A 19621-nucleotide genomic window follows, 5' to 3' on the forward strand; every position below is an offset into this window, starting at 1 on the left:
ATGACTGACATAAGGGCATGTACATGATAGGCCTATCTGGCTTATATGAGTCTGATGGTCATAATGCTTCTTGACAGTGTCATAAAGTGTATTTTCTTGTTTTGGGTACTTTTCACCCCTTTTTCTCCCCAATTTCGTGATTTCCAATTGGTAGTTACAGACTTGTCCCATCGCTGCAACACACGTACGGATTCGGGAGAGGCAAAGGTCGAGAGCCATGCGTCCTCCAAAACATGATCCCGCCAAGCCGCAGTGCTTCTTGACACAATGCTCGCTTAAACCTGTAAGCCAGCCGTACCAAGTCGGAGGACCACAGTACAGCTGCCGACCGAAGTCAGCGTGCAAGAGCCCGGCCACCCCAAGGAGTCGCTAGAGTGCGATGGGACAAGGCCATCCAGCCAGCCAAACCCTCCGCTAACCTGGACGACGCTGGGCCAATTGTGCACCGCCTCATGGGTCTCCCGATCGCGGCCGGCTGCGACACAGCCCGGGATCAAACCCGGACCTGTAGTGATGCCTCTAGCACTGCGACTCAGTGCCTTAGACTGCTGCGCCACTCGGGAGGCATAAAGTATATTTTCTACAAGTTATTTAAAATATGAAAAAAAACATGACTGTAAAGAATTCATTACAACAAAGGATTTAAGAAACAAACTTTCAAAGGAAAGGAAACTTGAATAAATGTGGGCTTGACACTTATGTAGGTGTTATAACCAGCCAATTAGATAACGCAATATATGTCACAACTGGTGAAAATATATGTGTCATGACAGTGTTATGTCTATATGATATGGTTATGACTGGGTGTCAATAATTACTAAAACCTTTGTATGAATTTTCCGTGAATGTATTGAGATGCATCCACACACACAGTTGAAGTCGGAAGTTCACATTCACCTTAGCCAAATACATATAAACTCAGTTTTTCACAATTCCTGACATTTAGTCCTAGTAAAAAGGATTAAGGATTTTAGGTCTGTTAGAATCACCACTTTATTTTAAGAATGTGAAATGGCAGAATAATAGTAGAGAGAATGATTTATTTCAGCTTTTATTTCTTTCATCACATTCCCAGTGGGTCAGAAGTTTACATACACTCAATTAGTATTTGGTAGCATTGCCTTTAAATTGTTTAACTTGGGTCAAACGTTTCAGGTAGCCTTCCACAAGCTTCCTACAATAAGTTGGGTGAATTTTGGCCCATTCCTCCTGACAAGGCTGGTGTAACTGAGTCAGGTTTGTAGGCCTCCTTGCTCGCACACGCTTTTTCAGTTCTTCCCACACATTTTCTATAGGATTGAGGTCAGGGCTTTGTGATGCCCACTCCAATACCTTGACTTTGTTGTCCTTAAGCCATTTTGCCACGACTTTGGAAGTATGCTTGGGGTCATTGTCCATTTGGAAGACCCATTTGCGACCAAGCTTTAACTTCCTGACTGATGTCTTGAGATGTTGCTTCAATATAGCCACATAATTTTCCTACCTCATGATGCCATCTATTTTGTGAGGTGCACCAATCCCTCCTGCAGCAAAGCACCGCAACATGATGCTGCCACCCCCGTGCTTCACAATTGGGATGGTGTTCTTTGGCTTGCAAGCATCCCCCTTTTTCCTCCAAACATAACAATGGTCATTATGGCCAAACAGTTCTATTTTTGTTTCATCAGACAAGAGGACATTTCTCCAAAAAGTACGATCTTTGTCCCCATGTGCAGTTACAAACCGTAATCTGGCTTTTCTATGGCGGATTTGGAGCAGTGGCTTCTTCCTTGCTGAGCGGCCTTTCAGGTTATGTCGATATAGGACTCGTTTTACTGTGGATATAGATACTTTTGTACCGGTTTCCCCCAACATCTCCACAAGGTCCTTTGCTGTTGTTCTGGGATTGATTTGCACTTTTTTCACCAAAGTACATTCATCTCTAGGAGACAGAACGCGTCTCCAACCTGAGCGGTATGACGGCTGCGTGGTCCCATGGTGTTTATACTTGCGTACTATTGTTTGTACAGATGAACGTGGTACCTTCAGGCATTTGGAAATTGCTCCCAAGGATGAACCAGACTTGTGGAGGTCTACAATTTTTGAGGTCGGCTGATTTCTTTTGAATTTCCCATGATGTCAAGCAAAGAGGCACTGAGTTTGAAGGTAGGCCTTGAAATACATCCACAGGTACACCTCCAATTGACTCAAATGATGTAAATTAGCCTATAAGAAGCTTCTAAAGCCATGACATCATTTTCTGGAATTTTCCAAGCTGTTTAAAGGCAATGTCAACTTAGTGTATGTAAACTTCTGACCCACTGGAATTGTGATACAGTGAATTTAAAGTGAAATAATCTGTAAACAATTGTTGGAAAAATGACTTGTATCATGCACAAATGTCCTAACCGACTTGCCAAAACTATAGTTTGTTAACAAGAAATCTGTGGAGTGGTTGTAAAATGAGTTTTAATGACTCCAATCTAAGTGTATGTAAACTTTCGACTTCAACTGTAAAACCCTGCATGGCAGGGAACCTGTTGACGTCTGCTGTTAGCCTGTGCTAATTTATACAGGATTATGCTAATGACTTGGAGCTCTGGTGAACCTATCACACACACGTAGGAATGTCTCAGGATAGAATGACTCATGAGACCGAGACAGACAGCATGTAGAAACATAGGCACATGCACACACATCAAAGTGCTATTTCTGTCCTCTCTCTGCCTTTTATCTTCATGTAGCGCTAATGTATGATTGATGGAACTCATATCACTCTACATTCTGTGCTACTGCCGTTACGTGATTCTAGTGGGCAATCGCCTGAAAAGATTCTTGATCCTTAGATGTAGTCAATATGATCGAGTGTTCCAACAGTGAAACGGCAAGCGTAGTAGAAAACAACTATTTATTTAAATCCCATATGTGACCCCTATTTGCCACAAACATTGCACAGTATGAAAGGAAATCACATCATTGGGTGTCATGTCACAATCGCTATACACAAACATGGTCCTTTTTTGTACATAAAATGCTTTTTGGTGATTTAGAAAATGCTATATTTTTTTCTGCTGCTGGTGACTTCACAAATGCAAAACATCTTATTTAGTGTTGTTCTTCCAGTTAACTGGCCATCGCTACACAGGTTTGTGTCCCAAATTGGCACCTTATTCCCTATATAGTACATTACTTTTGTGCACTATATAGGGAATAGGGTGCCAATTTGGCTGCAGCCACTATGTGAGGAGGGGAGGAAGGCTCAGACTAGGAACTTGCTACATTGTTCTTCTGAATGATCCCTTCGTATAGGAAAACGCTTAATCAAAACCAAGACGAGAGGTTTACTTTCTTATAAAATATCAAAAGGTATATAAAAAAAAAAATCAAAACAAAACTATACTCTTATTATGAAAAAAACACAGAACCCTTTCTACAGTAGTGATAAAGTTCATCATAGATCCCAAGAGCAAAGTATGTTTTAAGACACTGAGATGAGAGATGGGGACCCTAGCTCGGCTCTATTGTGCGAAAGGCCGAGTGGAAACCATTGCAAACTGATCTCTGAAATGTAAAACGTGAAACACATCTGGAAACTACATATCCCATGGGGGATAGGTTTGTGAAACTACATACCCCATAATGGAGGAGAGGAGAACCACCCTCCCTCACCTGCAGAACACTTGTATGCCCTCATGCCTTGCTCTAGTAAAATACATAGGAAATGTTTTAAGACAGGCAGCGCTTTTTTTGTCTGTAAATCTTTTTGGTCCCGTGTGCAAAAAAGATACACAGATACATACATACACGCATATGACAAAATAAAAAAAGAACTAACAGCCAAGGCACCTTGATATCGTTTTGTACACCAATGTATACCAAAAATATAAGTTATCAGGCTTGTTGAGTTGTTTGTTCTTTGTTGCGCAGTCACTGAACTCACGTGAGTTCCTTTAGAGACGACAACAACAACAATTGGGTTGTCATCTCTCTTTCCCTCCCCTTTATCTCTCTCTTTAAGACACCAGTTGTTTAGCCTGCAGCTCCATCTCTGCCGCCCGCTTGAGGGCCACATCCACTAGGAGCTGGAAGCCACTGAAGTCCTGTGTGAGGTCTGGGGGGGTGGGGGGAGGGGTGTTGAAGAGCCCACTCTGGGGGTTGAGGTTACACTCCATGGTGGTGTGGGTGGTGGTCACTGCCGGGGCGCCCAGGCCCAACCCTTCCTCCCGGCATCTGAAGAGCCCCAGAGCCTCTGTGGTGGAATGCAGCAGCTCTGCGGCCCTACTGCCATCTGTGTTAATGCTGGAGAGGAAGCAGGAGAGGTAGGAGGGGGGGCTAGAGCCCTGTTTCTGCATGGCCATTGTGGTAACAGTGGTGTGACAGATGACAGAGGGCCGGGGAGCCACGGTGGTGTCGGGCCCCGGGGAGGAGGAGGGGGACATCTTAGGGGATGATACAGCCTTCAGCAGGATGGTGGGGCTGGGGAGACCTGCCTCGAAGCTGGAGGGGTGCAGCGCCCGCTGGTCGTAGCTGTCCTCGGGGTCCGTGGTGTACTTCGGTGACTGAGAGCTGGAATCAGAGAAGCCCCCGTCGCCTCCCTTGCTGCCTTTCCGGGAGAAGGTGAACTGGTTGGGGTCTTTACCGTCTTTCCGCAGCATCTCCGGGAGGAGCCGCCGACGTGCGTTGATGAACCAGTTGCAAACCTGAAGGAGAGCAAATTACAACATTTATTTAAAAAAGGAGAGCACAACATTATACTTTAATATCTCACATGATGACATAAAAACAGGTTACATACCGTTTACATGACATTGTGAGATGGCTGTTTTTCTGTTGTATGCTAAACATGCTTCTTATCTGAAACATCTTACGAGCATATGTGATTTGCACAACTTGCGCTTGATCGTATATATTCTGGCATACCTATGTTTAAAAGCTCTTGTTATGACAACCTAATTGCACATCAACTAATGTTATTTTTTTTTAACTTAAGTTAATGTCTTATAATACATAATTTGACAAACAAGTAAGAAAATATAAGGTTCTACTTCTGTGCTCATCAAGAAACTCAAACTAGGCCTTTGAAAAGCCATCATGGCATGTAACACAAGTACGCTGTAAGGTCTTGTTGCCCTCCCTAATTCTATTGCCCTCTTCTCCCCCCACCCCCTCTTCTCCCTCTCTGTCCCAGCCAATTATCAGCCATGGATGGCTCAAAGCCTAGAGCTCTTAGTATGTAAAGGACTCTGTATTGTTCCCAGACAGCTGGGCTGGAAGAGGGCTGGAGGGAGGGAAATTCCTGTGTGATAGTTACAGCCAAGCCCACGCCAACCACCCAGCAGAGTGAGTGAGCCGAGTAAGAGTTCTCGGTTCCTCCTAGTCACCGGGTGTGTCCCAAATGGCACCCTATTATTACCTACACAGTGCATTACTTTTGACCAGAGCCCTAAGGGAAAAACCATGTGGTCCCTTGTCAAAAGTAGTGCACTACATAGGGAGCCATTTGGGACACAGACAATGTTGTTTTACTTCAGATGTGTCTCGTCTGACAGAATGTTGCAATATTAAGCTTCCTTGGAAGGCTCTACTGCTACCTGTTCATTGTCCACGTGTCAATTATGCTCTCTTTGTTTACGTACGCGTCATAAAACCGCAATAGGACTTTACAACACAAGGTGCTTGTACATTGCGTTTCCGGCCACTCGTTTTTTTGCATGCCACAGACCTACTAGTCATCTGGTAGTAAACCTATGAAAACTGAGGCCTGTCACTCTGGCCCTCTGTTTGATTCTATCCTGCCGTCCTCATTTCCTTGAGATCTATAAGTGATAAGATAAGTGAAAGCAAGCAATTCAACTGTGATCAATTCAAGAAAGGTAAGAAGGAAGAATGCATTGCTGAAGTATTTGAACAGGGCCCCTTATGTAATCAATGAGGATCATTAGAGTTCAGAGTAGCCGGCAGGTAGCCTAGTGTTTAGAGCGTTGGCCTAGTAACTGAAAGGTTTCTGGATTGAATCCCCGAGCTGACAAGATAAAAATCTGTCGTTCTGCCCCTGAACAAGGCAGTTAACCCACTGTTCCCCGGTAGGCCGTCATTGTAAATAAGACTTTGTTCATAACTGACTTGCCTAGTTAAATTTAAAAAACTTGTAAGATACATTTGTTAGCATACCTGTAGTGTGGAGAGCTGCGTCTGCTTGGAGAGCAGGGCTTTCTCCTGTTCAGAGGGGTAGGCATTGTAGCGATGCTCATATAGCCAGTCCCTGAGGATCTGCACTGACTCCTTGGGTAGGTTCCCGCGCCTCTTCCTCTTCCCACTGCTACCTCCCGTACTGGATGACAGGTCCAGGGGGGCGTCCATGCTGTCCTCCTCGTTCATCTCACTGGCCGACAACGTCATCATGCCTGTGTGTGGAGAAGAGAAGAATGGATGTGTGAAAGAATGTCAGTCAGAATTCCCCCCAAACACACCCTTGTCTGTATGCTCTGTCTGTCTGCCACCCACCTTCCAACAGCCCAGTGCCAAACGCTAGCTGTCTAGCGGAGGCAGCTGATGTGTCAGAAGCAAGCTCTCAAGTTCAGCCATGTGATTCATGGAACAGAGAGGGAGGAAGAGGGGGGAGGGAGAAGGTGAAGTGGGGGGAGGAGGGAGAGGGTGAAGAGGAGGGACATCAAAGGCAGGCTGCTCCAATGCTGTGTCAGTTATAAAACCTGCCTCGACAAATACTGCAGGCCTACTGTACTGAGCAAACACCTCTTCATGTTGACACTGACACAGTGCAGGAAGCTACAGCAGGACCCAAGACAGCTGAAATAGTTATTCCAGGGGGAGAATTCCCAAGGCTGTAAGAACATCTGTAGTCCATTTGTTTCTTTCTTTTTAAATAGCCTAATCAAACAGTTTATTTACCACAGGCCTTTACAAAAACCTGAATGTCAGGAAAATAAATCTATTATCTGGAAATAACACATTCAAAAATCTAACTTTTTTTTTGTAACTTTATCATTTAGACTGTCTTATTAAAGTTTGAAATTGTAAAAACTAAACATGGCATCATCTGCAGGCCATCATTCCATGTCAACAAAATACTGTACTGGATATCACTAGATCTGTCCTTGGCATAGAGGTGGGAAATGGATTAAAAAAAACATTGAAGTTGGAATGAGGTAATTATGTAGGATTGTATGAGGAAAGGGGGGAAGGGGGACTTGTTGCAAATCAACGTCTCAAGACTAAACAAAAGAATCTTGTTTCGTCGAACCATTAATGCACTACAATTTGAACGTTTTTGAAAGAGTTACTCATTTCTTACTTAAATTATGTATATTCCTCATTCGAGGGAACTGAGCGTGTTGTAAGCTCTACTCAAAAGGAATGTCTAAGTTTAAACAATGTGTAGGAAGTTCGTGTAGTCTAACACGAGGTCGAAGAATGCGAGAGCAGCGTCGCAGAATGAAAGCCAACAGCAACTTCACAAAGGAGGTCAGGATTTGAACGCTGTGCCAGTAGAAAATTAGGGCTCTACAAGTCTGCTGCACATTTCTCACAATCTTATTTCATTCAACAATGTGGCACATAATACAACGTATACCGTGATAATGAAACCATGTTGCAGCCAAACTAGCAGAGGAAACTTACTCTGCATCGTTGGGGCTACAAATGTGATACATTTTAATTAACTAAATGCGTGGTGACGTAAGGGTTTAGAGATGCCCTCTAATTTAAGTCAATCCATCTAGATGTACCCTAAAGGAATTAGCTAGTAATTGGAAACTTGTTCATGATTTCAGAGTAAGCCAGTAAGTTAAAGTATCTAAACACTATTGTATAACAAAATGGTTATGATTATTTACTCGATGCCTTTAAACTAGTCAACCTTTAAAGATAACAATTCCTTGCATTTGAAACGGTTTAAATCAAAAGGCATATACGCAAAACAATTTTGACAGCCCGCCTGCACAAGGGGGGGGGGGGGGGGGGTGCTGTTTTGACTGGAGCAAACAATAGGCTGCGTTGCTTGCATTGAGAAATGCATTATGCGCGATCTCCCTCAATATATTTTCTGATACACGCGTGTTATCGAAATCAGCACGCCGATGAAAAAGGCGACCTACCCTTTTTTGTCTTCATATCCGTTAGAAATCACCTTTTCACGTCGGTCACGAGAGCGCAGTATTTTTTTTCCCCTTCTCGAATTGTATTGGTTTATTGGCAGATCCTTTTTCTCAGGATATTCCACACCTATACTCCAAATGGTTAAACGGCTTCGTTCATTGATTTATTTTCAGTCATAGAACCGTTCCTCGGCTTTGTTTGAGACGCAATGGGCTAGTTATGCCAGGGGTAGGCTACCTGAAGTCCGCTGCTCGACTTGGCGAAGCCTTTCTCATTCAATGTGTGTTTGATCGTGAAACTGGGTGACAGCTATCTTTGACAGCTGCGTGACTCAACGCACAAAGATCCTCCCACTTTAGAGGGAAGAGCAAAAATCTCTGACATCAGCGTGGCTTTTGCAATGGCCTATAAACAATTTTACCAGACAACCGCTCGAATATATTCTACTTTTATGTTACAAAAGTAGGGCTATACTTGAAATGCGTAGCTGTAGGTATGGAAGCTAAGGGCATTGCAGATCTTTGCAGCAGTTTTAGTGCACAATGTTGAACACAAACCGCAGCATGGCTGGTCTACTTCTCATCAGTATTTCATACACGGCTTCTCTAATTGGCTAGTCTATTCCTGTAACATTTCTGTTGACATGTTTTCATAAATAGCCGAGCCTCATTAGCATATTCATTATTTCATTAGCTAATGCATTATGAAACAAATGTGATGGTTGTCAATTTGTCAACAGAGATAGGCTAATATCCAATGTCAGCCATAAGGATTGATCTATTCAATACCATTTGAGAGTGATTGCCTAAATAAATCAATACATGTTATGCTGCATTTCCAAACTGGGTTCCAAACTGGTTGAATCAACGTTGTTTCAGCGTAATTTGTCACCATATTTTGTGTGACATGGAATTTATGTGGAAAAGAGTCTGGATTTTTTTTTAAGTCATCAACTTCAACTGTTGTTTTGAGGGTGAAAGTTCAACCACAGGATTATGTCATCATGGTAACCAATTTTCAACATAGACAAACCTAAAATATGTTGAATTTGTACCTTTTAAACAACATCAGCTTTTCAACATTATATCCACTATAGGCTGGGCATCACCTCCTACTGGAGAGTTGATCTATCTACAGCTATCCCTTTGGTCCCCTATCCAGGGTTTTAACCAAGCTTTGATATTTGTCACTGACGACTATCGCAAGAATGATTATTGAGAGATCTCCACATAATAACAAAATAAATTCACTGTTGCTTTTGAAGTCATTCCAAAAGGTCGGTTTAAGAAAGCAAATGAAATGTAACCATTCTTTATAAGTCATACAGCATGTTATTAATTATACTATTTAGGCCTATATAGCATTTGCAAAGTCATCAACAGCTATTGTTTCAAATCAACCCAGGGTTCAATTAAAACTAGACAGTACATATAAGCCTAGGGTTTCAAGCTTTGGTTGATTTCAAATTTAATCTACAACTTAATCATTAATATGTTGGGTTCACGTCTCCATCTCAACCAAATATCTAAGTTATAGAATAGGACTAAATCAAATCTAACTTTATTTAAAAGTCAGATTTGATTTAGTCCTATTCTTTCACTACGATTTTTGGTTGAGATGCAGACATGAATCCAACCTATCAATTATTAATTTGCATTACATTTTAGTCATTTAGTAGATGCTCTTATCCAGAGCGACTTACAGTAGTGAATGCATACATTTTTTTTCTCCGTACTGGTCCCCCGTGGGAATCAAACCCACAATCCTGGCGTTGCAAACACCATGCTCTACCAACTGAGCTACACAGTACAATTTGTAGACAAACTGGATATTGAATTATGTTTGGTTGTCAACGCAACTGAATATACATATTTGAAGGAGCTGTATCAATGTATCCATGGCCACTTTGAGGTTACTGTAACTATAAATGTCTTCTTATGTAATCATAGAAAGCGTGCATGTTCAAGATAGCATGCAAAGGTCGCAGGTCTGTGGAGATCTTCACAAATGCTATAATAATCTGCACAGAATCTCGAACAGAGTTGATCACTTTCACTATGTACTTTTTAATGTTATCTCAACTGCAATCCCGGTCATTTGGTTGTGTTAATAGATAAAACACAGTGATAACACATAAATGTGCGATATGCAGATATCGCTCCTCCATTGCCTGGTTGCAAAAATTCTAATAGTTCGCCTAATTTCAGTTTATTTAGCAAAAAAAAACTATATGTAGAGAATCATTGTACCATCTATATCGCTGTGAAATATCTTTTCAGTTTCCAAAAATATTGTATTTTCAGCTGTTTGAAGCTGTGTACAAAACCAAAAGTAAAAGAAGCAAAAACAACATTAAATGAATGGGAAGCACAGAAATAGCGCACATAGAACATATATACCGCACCTTAAACTTACTTTCAGTTAAAATGACAGATCTATAACTCATATTTCTATGTCTTATTTGGTTGGGTTGCCCAAAAGGTTACATATTGTCGCTTTAAGTTGTTATAAAAATACTAAATATCTGACATTATATTCCCATTTGAACTTGTTGTGCTTTAAATGATTGAAAGTGCAGTGATAACACATTTAGATGACAACTAAACCAAAAATCAGACATGGTTTTCCATTGGAATTTGTGCTTTTAGATGGTTGAAGTCAGTGATAACACATTGAGAATTCAGCAAACTTCTGGCTCTCTTTTTGAATGGGTGAATAAAGGTTGAAATGTCATTGAATCAACATCTCAGACAAATATTACCTAATTCTACCTCAAGCGTGGATATGTTATAGCATATAGCTAGCCTACATTTGATAATAATTGATTATCCAGGAAACAATATACTCTGTAGGCCTATTAGGCTCTCTGGGAGGGGCCATGGAAAGCAACACAGTGGAAAGGGATCACCCAGCTTCCTATTCAACACAATCTGTTACTTTGTTGCTTTTATTTCTGTAACTATGGGTCAGATAGTACAACGTTGTGTCCACTGGCCATGTGTGGACTGCACCATTTTTAAAGGGCCCGTGCCGCCACCCCCTATGGTATTAAAATCGGTACCTTACCAGAATATTGTGTACATGATGACGTCATCGTGAAAAGCACAGATAAAGTACAGGGCTGCTCTCTGCTGGCGATAACTATACATTGCACTTTTCATAAGAATAATATCAGAAATGAAGAGGCGAAGGGAGGGTCCACTCCCTTCAAAATCTGTCCACGCGGGAATATCGGTCTGCTTACTGCCTTCCCTCCTTTGGGAAAACTACTCACATTGTTAATGTGGAGACAAGACCATATCGTCATTATATACAGTATCTGATAATATTAAAAGTGACAATTTCATTTGGTATAATGTTAATTTAGAAAAACGTAACTCTGAATATTATTACATCTCTGTGAATTAATAATATTGTAACGACCCTGGGTTTATAAACGCGGATATCGCCTCTGCCGAAGGAGCATGCTTTTGCGGCATAGTCGGTAGCGCGCTGGACTTCGGGCTCCCTGCTGTTTCATTACAATATGAAGTGTTTTTCTAAATTAACAACATACCAAATACTAAATTGGATGCAATTTGATGCATGCTAATTAGCTTTTCTGCCCCATAGACATATAGGCCCACAGAATATACATTCATATTGTATAGTTTGCATAGCTCTGCTTTAGCTGTTTAAACCAATACATTAACATTGTAATTAAAAAATAGCCTACAAGGCCTCAAAACTGCCAGTATGTTTGCTCTATCATGTCAACTCCTTGTAACTCGTTGTTATGCCCACATTTTTTTTCACTTGACAACGACAACAATGGCGCAGGAAAGAGCATAAAAATATCTGGGAACGGGTAACCTCAAAACTACACATGCCATTGAATCAGCAATAGCCTAACAGGAAAGTTTGGGGGTAACAGTTTGATTAACCTATTTATACATATCAAATAGCTCGTTCACAAGCTTTCCCTTTAGTTGACATGCAAGGACACATGTTAGCTGGTTGAAATGGAGCTCTACCGATACGATCTCTGTGAGATGTGTAATGTCTATTTCAAGACCATGTGTAACGTGGTTTAATTCAGGTAAGACAATACAGGTCAGGTAGGCCTAGTATCAATAACCACATAGTGTGTCATCCACATATTGATGCAAGATTGTGCACAACATTTTTATTTAACTAGGCAAGTCAGGTAAGAACAAATTCTTATTTACAATGACGGCCTAGGAATAGTGGGTTAACGGCCTTGTTCAGGGGCAGAAGGACAGATTTGTACCATGTAAGCTCAGGGATTCGATCTAACAACCTTTCAGTTACTAGCCCAACGCACCAACCAGCTAACATGTGTCATTGCATGTCGCCCCCAATAATAGTGTAATAACAGATTGTCTAACATATATTTTCACATACTGTGTTTTACGTACTGTAAACGGACAAAAATAAATAATGACTGAAGTTGTTAAGCACAGTAGTCTACATTGGCAAATGACCACTAAAAAGCTATTGGATAGAAAATATATTAGGCTGTATTGAATAGAATACAATCGGGATGAAAAAAAATGGCATTACAATCCTTTGAAGGACAGGACCTCGCTTTACTCTCAAGAAGTAATGAGGGTTGTGAGTAATTTTTGCCCATATCCGTGTGCTTTACAGTGATGTAGCTTTTGGCACGCTTTGCGCATTCCAGAGTGGCGACGCCGCCCTGACTCGGCCGACTGGAACGAGAGAACTTCCGAGAGTGTACTGTGACACATCAAAACCTTTTAATTCCCTCGCTGTGGTCATTACTGCTCTACGTACAACTGCTTCAACAGTTGGCTATGAGGGGAGACGAAGCTTAGAGTGTCCGGTTACACTTTTCAGGTCTAAAATTAGGGAGACTACGCTGACGCAAGATGGCTAAAATCGGTCCTATGAGTGACAACGGGTACAAGACACTGGATCCATGGAAACGTATCCTACAACTTAGCTGTTATTGATGACAGGGTGTATTTTTGGCCTTTGTTGTCATCTTTCCGTAACACTTGGGGCTCTAGCATTTTGTATAAAGGCGAGTCTTCCAAAATGCAGTTGTACAGCAGTGCGTTGACACACTATCCCGGATCCTCTCGCAAAGTTTCGATAACTATCGCAAGTGGTACCATTACTGACCATTTGTCCAGGACAACAACGAGCTCTGCGAATAATAAACCGAGTGGGCTTACTCCAACAGTGACTAACGGGAATCCGGTAGGAGAGACTCAATCTACTACAAACATGCCCGCTGCTTTTTCATGTTACGAGGCTGCTTCCATGAAGCCAGTCTACTACACTTCTACAGCAGAGATAATCATTCGTCGGCCTGACGGAGTTGAGAGATACGTACCAGTGCACATCATAAAGGAGACCCAGGCAAAACGGGCTCCGTCGGACTCATATTCACAAGATGTCGTGATTCAGGCGCGTGACCGAGATGATCATTTGGACACAGACTTGATTGTGGACTTCATTGATCACTTGAGAGGTAGAGGGGATCTACTCAATGGTAGTCAAAACGTGAAACGTGAAAATAACCTGATAAATGTTGACAAGAACGATGGACCAAGTTACAGAAAGTGTGAGGAGAGAATGAACATGGCAAATGGAAAGGGAAAACCCGTTACAAGTGACATTGTGAACCCAAAACGCCATCAGAACTTAGAGGCGCAGCCGACCCATTTAGGCCAGAATATAGTGGATTCCTGTGAGAGTAAAAATGACAGTGAATACGCAGACCTGGACTCTCCATCAGGCGAGGCGCAGCTCTTTGAGCTCTGTGTCCTACAGGAGCCGTCACTGCGGAGAGATGCAAAAAGGGGTGACATCAACGACAAGGTGACGTGCTACATAGCGGAGGTGGAGAAACAGAACAAGTACCTTCAGGAGAGGGCACACAAGTACAGATTCCACATCATCCCTGACGGCAACTGTCTGTACAGGGCGGTGTGTAAAGCCGCCTATGGAGAGCAGTCTATGCACAGCGAGCTGAGAGAGCAGACAATGCACCATATAGCCGACCACCTGGATGAGTTTAACCCCATCATTGAGGGAGATGTCGGGGAGTTCTTGATCAATGCAGCTCAGGACGGCGCCTGGGCGGGTTATCCGGAGCTTCTGGCGATGAGTCAGATGTTGAATGTGAACATTTACCTAACCACAGGAGGTAGCTTGGAGAGTCCCACGGTTTCAACCATGGTGCACTACCTGGGGGAAGATGATTCGTCCAAACCCGCTGTCTGGTTGAGTTGGCTCAGCAACGGACACTATGATGTCTTGCTGGACAGGTGTGTGGCCAACCCAGAGTATGACGAGTGGTTTCATCACTCTCAGATGCAAAGGAAACGGGACGAAGAGCTAGCCAAGTCGATGGCAGCATCACTGTCTAAAATGTACATCGAACAAAACGGTCACATTTGAAACCAATAGTTATTCAACTGCTGCATTAAAATGTTAGTCAGCCTCTCTCTCTTTCTCTTTCTCTCTCTCTCACTCTCTCTCTTTCTCTTTAAACCGATTGCACTTTGATTCTGTGTGTTTGTGACTTCAACATTGCCTTAATGACATTTTCTAAGTTTTGTATTGTACCCGAATTGAAGTGCAGTGCACATGTTATATTTAAAAATGTTGTGTTGTAAATAGACTAAACGACAAAATGTTAGTTCCAAGTGATGCTTGAAGGAGCTTGTATTATTTCCCATACATTGATGTGTTTTGTTTGAAGTGAATGGGTTGGAATTACTCTGTATCAACCTAAAAAAAATTGTGTCAACAGGTTAAATAGACATTTGTTGATAGTAAATATATACTGAACAAAATTATAAAAGCTACATGTAAAGTGTTGGTCCCATGTTTCATGAGCTGAAATAAAAGATCCCAGAAATGTTCCATACGGACAAAAAGCTTATTTCTCTCCAGTTTTGTACAAAAATGTGTTTAACATCCCTGTTAGTGAGCATTTCTCCTTTGCCAAAATTATCTATCCACCTGATACATATGGCATATCAAGAAGCTGATTAAACAGCATGATCATTACACAGGTGCACTTTGTGCTGGGGACAATAACGCCTTGATCACACCGACAGTGTCATTCCGCAAAATGTTACTCAACATCATCTGCATAGGTGTGCAGCAAAAGTTCAACATTCACCTTCTGCTACCGTTTCTGTCAAGCCGGCTACGCATACAGTTTGATGCAAACGTTCGATGAATCCAACGTATCCCCCAAACAGAACACACTGAAACTGCCTCTGCAATGCAATGCTGCAAGGCAAACACAGAGTTCCATTGGAAATTAATGTACTTCTGGTGTACCAAAATGCAATGACGCTGTCGGTGTGATCGATGCGTAAGAGGTCACTATAAAATATTCAGTTTTGTCACTGAATACAATGCCACAGATGTCTCACATTTTGAGGGTGCATGTAATTGGCATGCTGACAGCAGGAATGTCCAACAGAGCTGTTGCCAGAGAATTAATTTCTCGACCATAAACCACCTCCAACATAATTTTAGAGAATTCCGCAGTACATCCAACCAGCCTCACAACCCGCAGACCACGTGTAACCAAGCCAGCCCAGGACCTCCATATCCGGATTCTTTACCTGTGGGATTGTCTGAGGAGGGGTGGGGTGTGCTGAGGAGTATTTCTGTCTGTAATAAAACCCTTTTGTGTGGAAAAACTCTTTCTGATTTTCTGTGCCTGGCTCCCCAGTCGGTGGACCTGGCTCCCCAGTGGGTGGACCTGGCTCTCCAGTGGGTGGACCTGGCTCCCCAGTGGGTGGGCTTATGCCGTTCCAGGCCCACCCATGGCTGCCCCCCCTGCCCAGTCATGTGAGATCCATAGATTAGGGCCTAATTCATTTATTTAAATTGACTGATTTCCTTCTATGAACAGTAACTCAGTAAAATCTTTGAAATTGTTTCATGTTGCGTTAATATTTTTGTTCAGTATATGATTCAATGCCAACAGTTATATTTGATTATTAACAAACCAATATTTCAAGTTGTAACTTATTTCATTCAACACTCAACTAAATGTTCCCCTTTAGTTAAACCTAATTAAATGCCATCAATTCAAACTAAACTCAGCAAAAAAGAAACGTCCCTTTTTCAGGACCCTGTCTTTCAAAGATAATTCGTAAAAATCCAAATTACTTCACAGATCTTCATTGTAAAGGGTTAAAACACTGTTTCCCATGCTTGTTCAATGAACCATAAACAATTAATGAACATGCACCTGTGGAACGGTCATTAAGACACTAACAGCTTACAGACAGTAGGCAATTAAGGTCAAAGTTTTGAAAACTTAGGACACTAAAGAGGCCTTTCTACTGACTCTGAAAAACACCAAAAGAAAGATGCCCATGGTCCCTGCTCATCTGTGTGAATGTGCCTTAGGCATGCTGCAAGGAGGCATGAGGACTGCAGATGTGGCCAGGGCAATAAATTGCAATGTTCGTACTGTGAGACTCCTAAGACAGCACTACAGAGAGACAGGAAGGACAGCTGATCATCCTCACAGTGGCAGACCACATGTAACAACACCTGTACAGGATCGGTACATCCAAACATCACACCTGCGGGACAGGTACAGGATGTCAACAACAACTGCCTGAGTTACACCAGGAACGTGCAATCCCTCCATCAGTGCTCAGACTGTCTGCAATAGGCTGAGAGAGGCTGGACTGAGGGCTTGTAGGCCTGTTGTAAGGCAGATCCTGACCAGACATCTCCGGCAACAACGTCGCCTATGGGCACAAACCCACTGTCTCTGGACCAGACAGGACTGGCAAAAAGCGCTCTTCACTGACGAGTCGCGGTTTTGTCTCACCAGGGGAGATGGTCGGATTCGCATTTATCGTCGAAGGAATGAGTGTTACACCGAGGCATGTACTCTGGAGCGGGATCGATTTGGAGGTGGAGGGTCCGTCATGGTCTGGGGCGGTATGTCACAGCATCATCGAACTGAGCTTGTTGTCATTGCAGGCAATCTAAACGCTGTGCATTACAGGGAAGACATCCTCCTCCCTCATGTGGTACCCTTCCTGCAGGCTCATCCTGACATGACTCTCCAGCATGACAATGCCACCAGCCATACTGCTCGTTCTGTGCGGGAGTTCCTGCAAGACAGGAATGTCAGTGTTCTGCCATGGCCAGCGAAGAGCCCAGATCTCAATCCCATTGAGCACATCTGAGACCTGTTGGATTGGAGGGTGAGGGCTAGGGCCATTCCCCCCAGAAATGTCCGGGAACTTGCAGGTGCCTTGGTGGAAGAGTGCGGTAAAATCTCACAGCAAGAACTGGCTAATCTGGTGCAGTCCATCAGGAGGAGATGCATTGCAGTACTTAATGCAGCTGGTGGCCACACCAGATACTGACTGTTACTTTTGATTTTGACCCCCCTTTGTTCATGGACACATTATTCTATTTCTGTTAGTCACATGTCTGTGGAACTGTTCAGTTTATGTCTCAGTTGTTGAATCTTATGTTCATACAAATATTTACACATGTTAAGTTTGCTGAAAATAAATGCAGTTGACAGTGAAAGGAATTTTTTTTTGCTGAGTTTATATACAATCCATTTTTCATGTTGTACCAAGTTGAATTTTCACATTGGAATTAGCTATGCAAATTTCTTCAATTGGGTACAAACAATTAAATAAATGTCCTCTTAATCAAGCTGGTTCCATATCATAAAATAATGACTCAAACACTATTTTCAGAAGACTTTCACATTAACTGGTTACAATATTGTAACCAAGTGGTGACCATCTCATTAATGGAAACCTTTCCAGCCTCTTTAATATCATAGTACTTACGCAAATATCATTTAAGTTTCAGTGCTGGCAGTGAACATATAATTGTAACGATGTGTGCTGAGAGTCGGGAGGAAAGTTCAGAGAGTGAGTGTATCACTAAATGAACACAAAATAAGAAACACGAACAACGTACAGAAATGACACTGAAACAGAAACAATGACGCCTGGGGAAGGAACCAAAGGGAGTGACATATATAGGGAAGGTAATCAGGGAGGTGATGGAGTCCAGGTGAGTCTGATGACGCGCAGGTGCGCGTAACGATGGTGACAAGTGTGCACCATAACGAGCAGTCTGGTGACTTAGAGGGCAGAGAGGGAGCACACGTGACAATAATGATATAAAATAAATCACCACATTACCTGGAATGACATTAACTCTCACAGGTGTCCCCCCCCAAAAAAAACAACTGAAAGCCACACCCCAAATACGCCACGACTCCAGCTCTTCTGCGACCACTACATTGCACCTACTGCCATGCAAGGCGAATTCACATGAGGCCTGGATAGCAATTTAGAAGCTTTCATTCAATTAACAAAAATCTCATTGATCTGTCAAATTCGTTACTTGATTTCAGATAAATTGAATAGAATAGGTTGAGCGAAGCAAAGCCTAATTTTGGATCATAACAATCAGAAAAGCACTTCAGGTGAACAACAGTGTCGTTCCACATTTTACAGTGTGCACTTACAGTGAGGGAAAAAAGTATTTGATCCCCTGCTGATTTTGTACGTTTGCCCACTAACAAAGAAATGATCAGTCTATAATTTTAATGGTAGGTTTATTAGAACAGTGAGAGACAGAATAACAACAAAAAATCCAGAAAACAGAAAATAAATTGATTTGCATTTTAATGAGGGAAATAAGTATTTGACCCCCTCTCAATCAGAAAGATTTCTGGCTCCCAGGTGTCTTTTATACAGGTAACGAGCTGAGATTAGGAGCAGACTCTTAAAGGGAGTGCTCCTAATCTCAGTTTGTTACCTGTATAAAAGACACCTGTCCACAGAAGCAATCAATCAATCAGATTCCAAACTCTCCACCATGGCCAAGACCAAAGAGCTCTCCAAGGAAGTCAGGGACAAGATTGTAGACCTACACAAGGCTGGAATGGGCTACAAGACCATTGCCAAGCAGCTTGGTGAGAAGGTGACCACAGTTGGTGCGATTATTTGCAAATGGAAGAAACATAAAATAACTGTCAATCTCCCTCGGCCTGGGGCTCCATGCAAGATCTCACCTCGTGGAGTTGCAATGATCATGAGAGGGTTGAGGAATCAGCCCAGAACTACACGGGAGGATCTTGTCAATGATCTCAAGGCAGCTGGGACCATAGTCACCAAGAAAACAATTGGTAACACACTACGCCGTGAAGGACTGAAATCCTGCAGCGCCCGCAAGGTCCTCCTGCTCAAGAAAGCACATATACATGCCCATCTGAAGTTTGCCAATGAACATCTGAATGATTCAGAGGACAACTGGGTGAAAGTATTGTGGTCAGATGAGACCAAAATGGAGCTCTTTGGCATCAACTCACCTCGCCGTGTTTGGAGGAGGAGGAATACTGCCTATGACCCCAAGAACACCATCCCCACCGTCAAACATGGAGGTGGAAACATTATGCTTTGGGGGTGTTTTTCTGCTAAGGGGACAGGACAACTTCACCGCATCAAAGGGACGATGAACGGGGCCATGT

General features: G+C 42.5%; 2 protein-coding genes across 3 annotated transcripts; one reads left to right on the plus strand and one right to left on the minus strand.

The window, feature by feature from the left end:
* Positions 1-2870: 2870 nt before the first annotated feature.
* LOC106578636 (homeobox protein AKR) lies at positions 2871-8424 on the minus strand. 2 transcript variants are annotated; one of them, XM_014157646.3, is made up of 3 exons: positions 8332-8424; positions 6151-6383; positions 2871-4679 (listed from the first exon to the last, which is right to left on the minus strand). In XM_014157646.3, the coding sequence occupies exons 2-3, from the start codon at positions 6379-6381 to the stop codon at positions 3993-3995; spliced, it is 918 nt and encodes a 305-aa protein (XP_014013121.2). In that variant the 5' UTR covers positions 6382-6383; positions 8332-8424; the 3' UTR covers positions 2871-3992. The 2 variants fall into 2 exon arrangements, with proteins under 2 accessions (XP_014013121.2, XP_014013120.2); XM_014157645.3 differs by having other exon boundaries at positions 8094-8394.
* A 4247-nt stretch (positions 8425-12671) lies between these two features.
* Positions 12672-14998, plus strand: LOC106578637 (uncharacterized). Its single transcript, XM_014157647.3, has one exon. The coding sequence runs from the start codon at positions 13156-13158 to the stop codon at positions 14524-14526; it is 1371 nt and encodes a 456-aa protein (XP_014013122.1). The 5' UTR covers positions 12672-13155; the 3' UTR covers positions 14527-14998.
* The last annotated feature ends 4623 nt before the right edge of the window (positions 14999-19621 follow it).

This window comes from Salmo salar, chromosome 19 (assembly GCF_965601325.2).
Source record: "Salmo salar chromosome 19, fSalSal1, whole genome shotgun sequence".
Taxonomy (NCBI): Eukaryota; Metazoa; Chordata; class Actinopteri; order Salmoniformes; family Salmonidae; genus Salmo; species Salmo salar.

Bases quoted from the DNA above. Each gene is read 5' to 3' on its own strand.
- LOC106578636 (XM_014157645.3), bottom strand. The intron at 4,680-6,150 runs GTATGCTAACAA...GCTCTCCTTCAG, and splicing joins CGCAGCTCTCCACACTACAG to GTTTGCAACTGGTTCATCAA.
- LOC106578637 (XM_014157647.3), top strand. From the start codon at position 13,156: ATGCAGTTGTACAGCAGTGCGTTGACACACTATCCCGGATCCTCTCGC.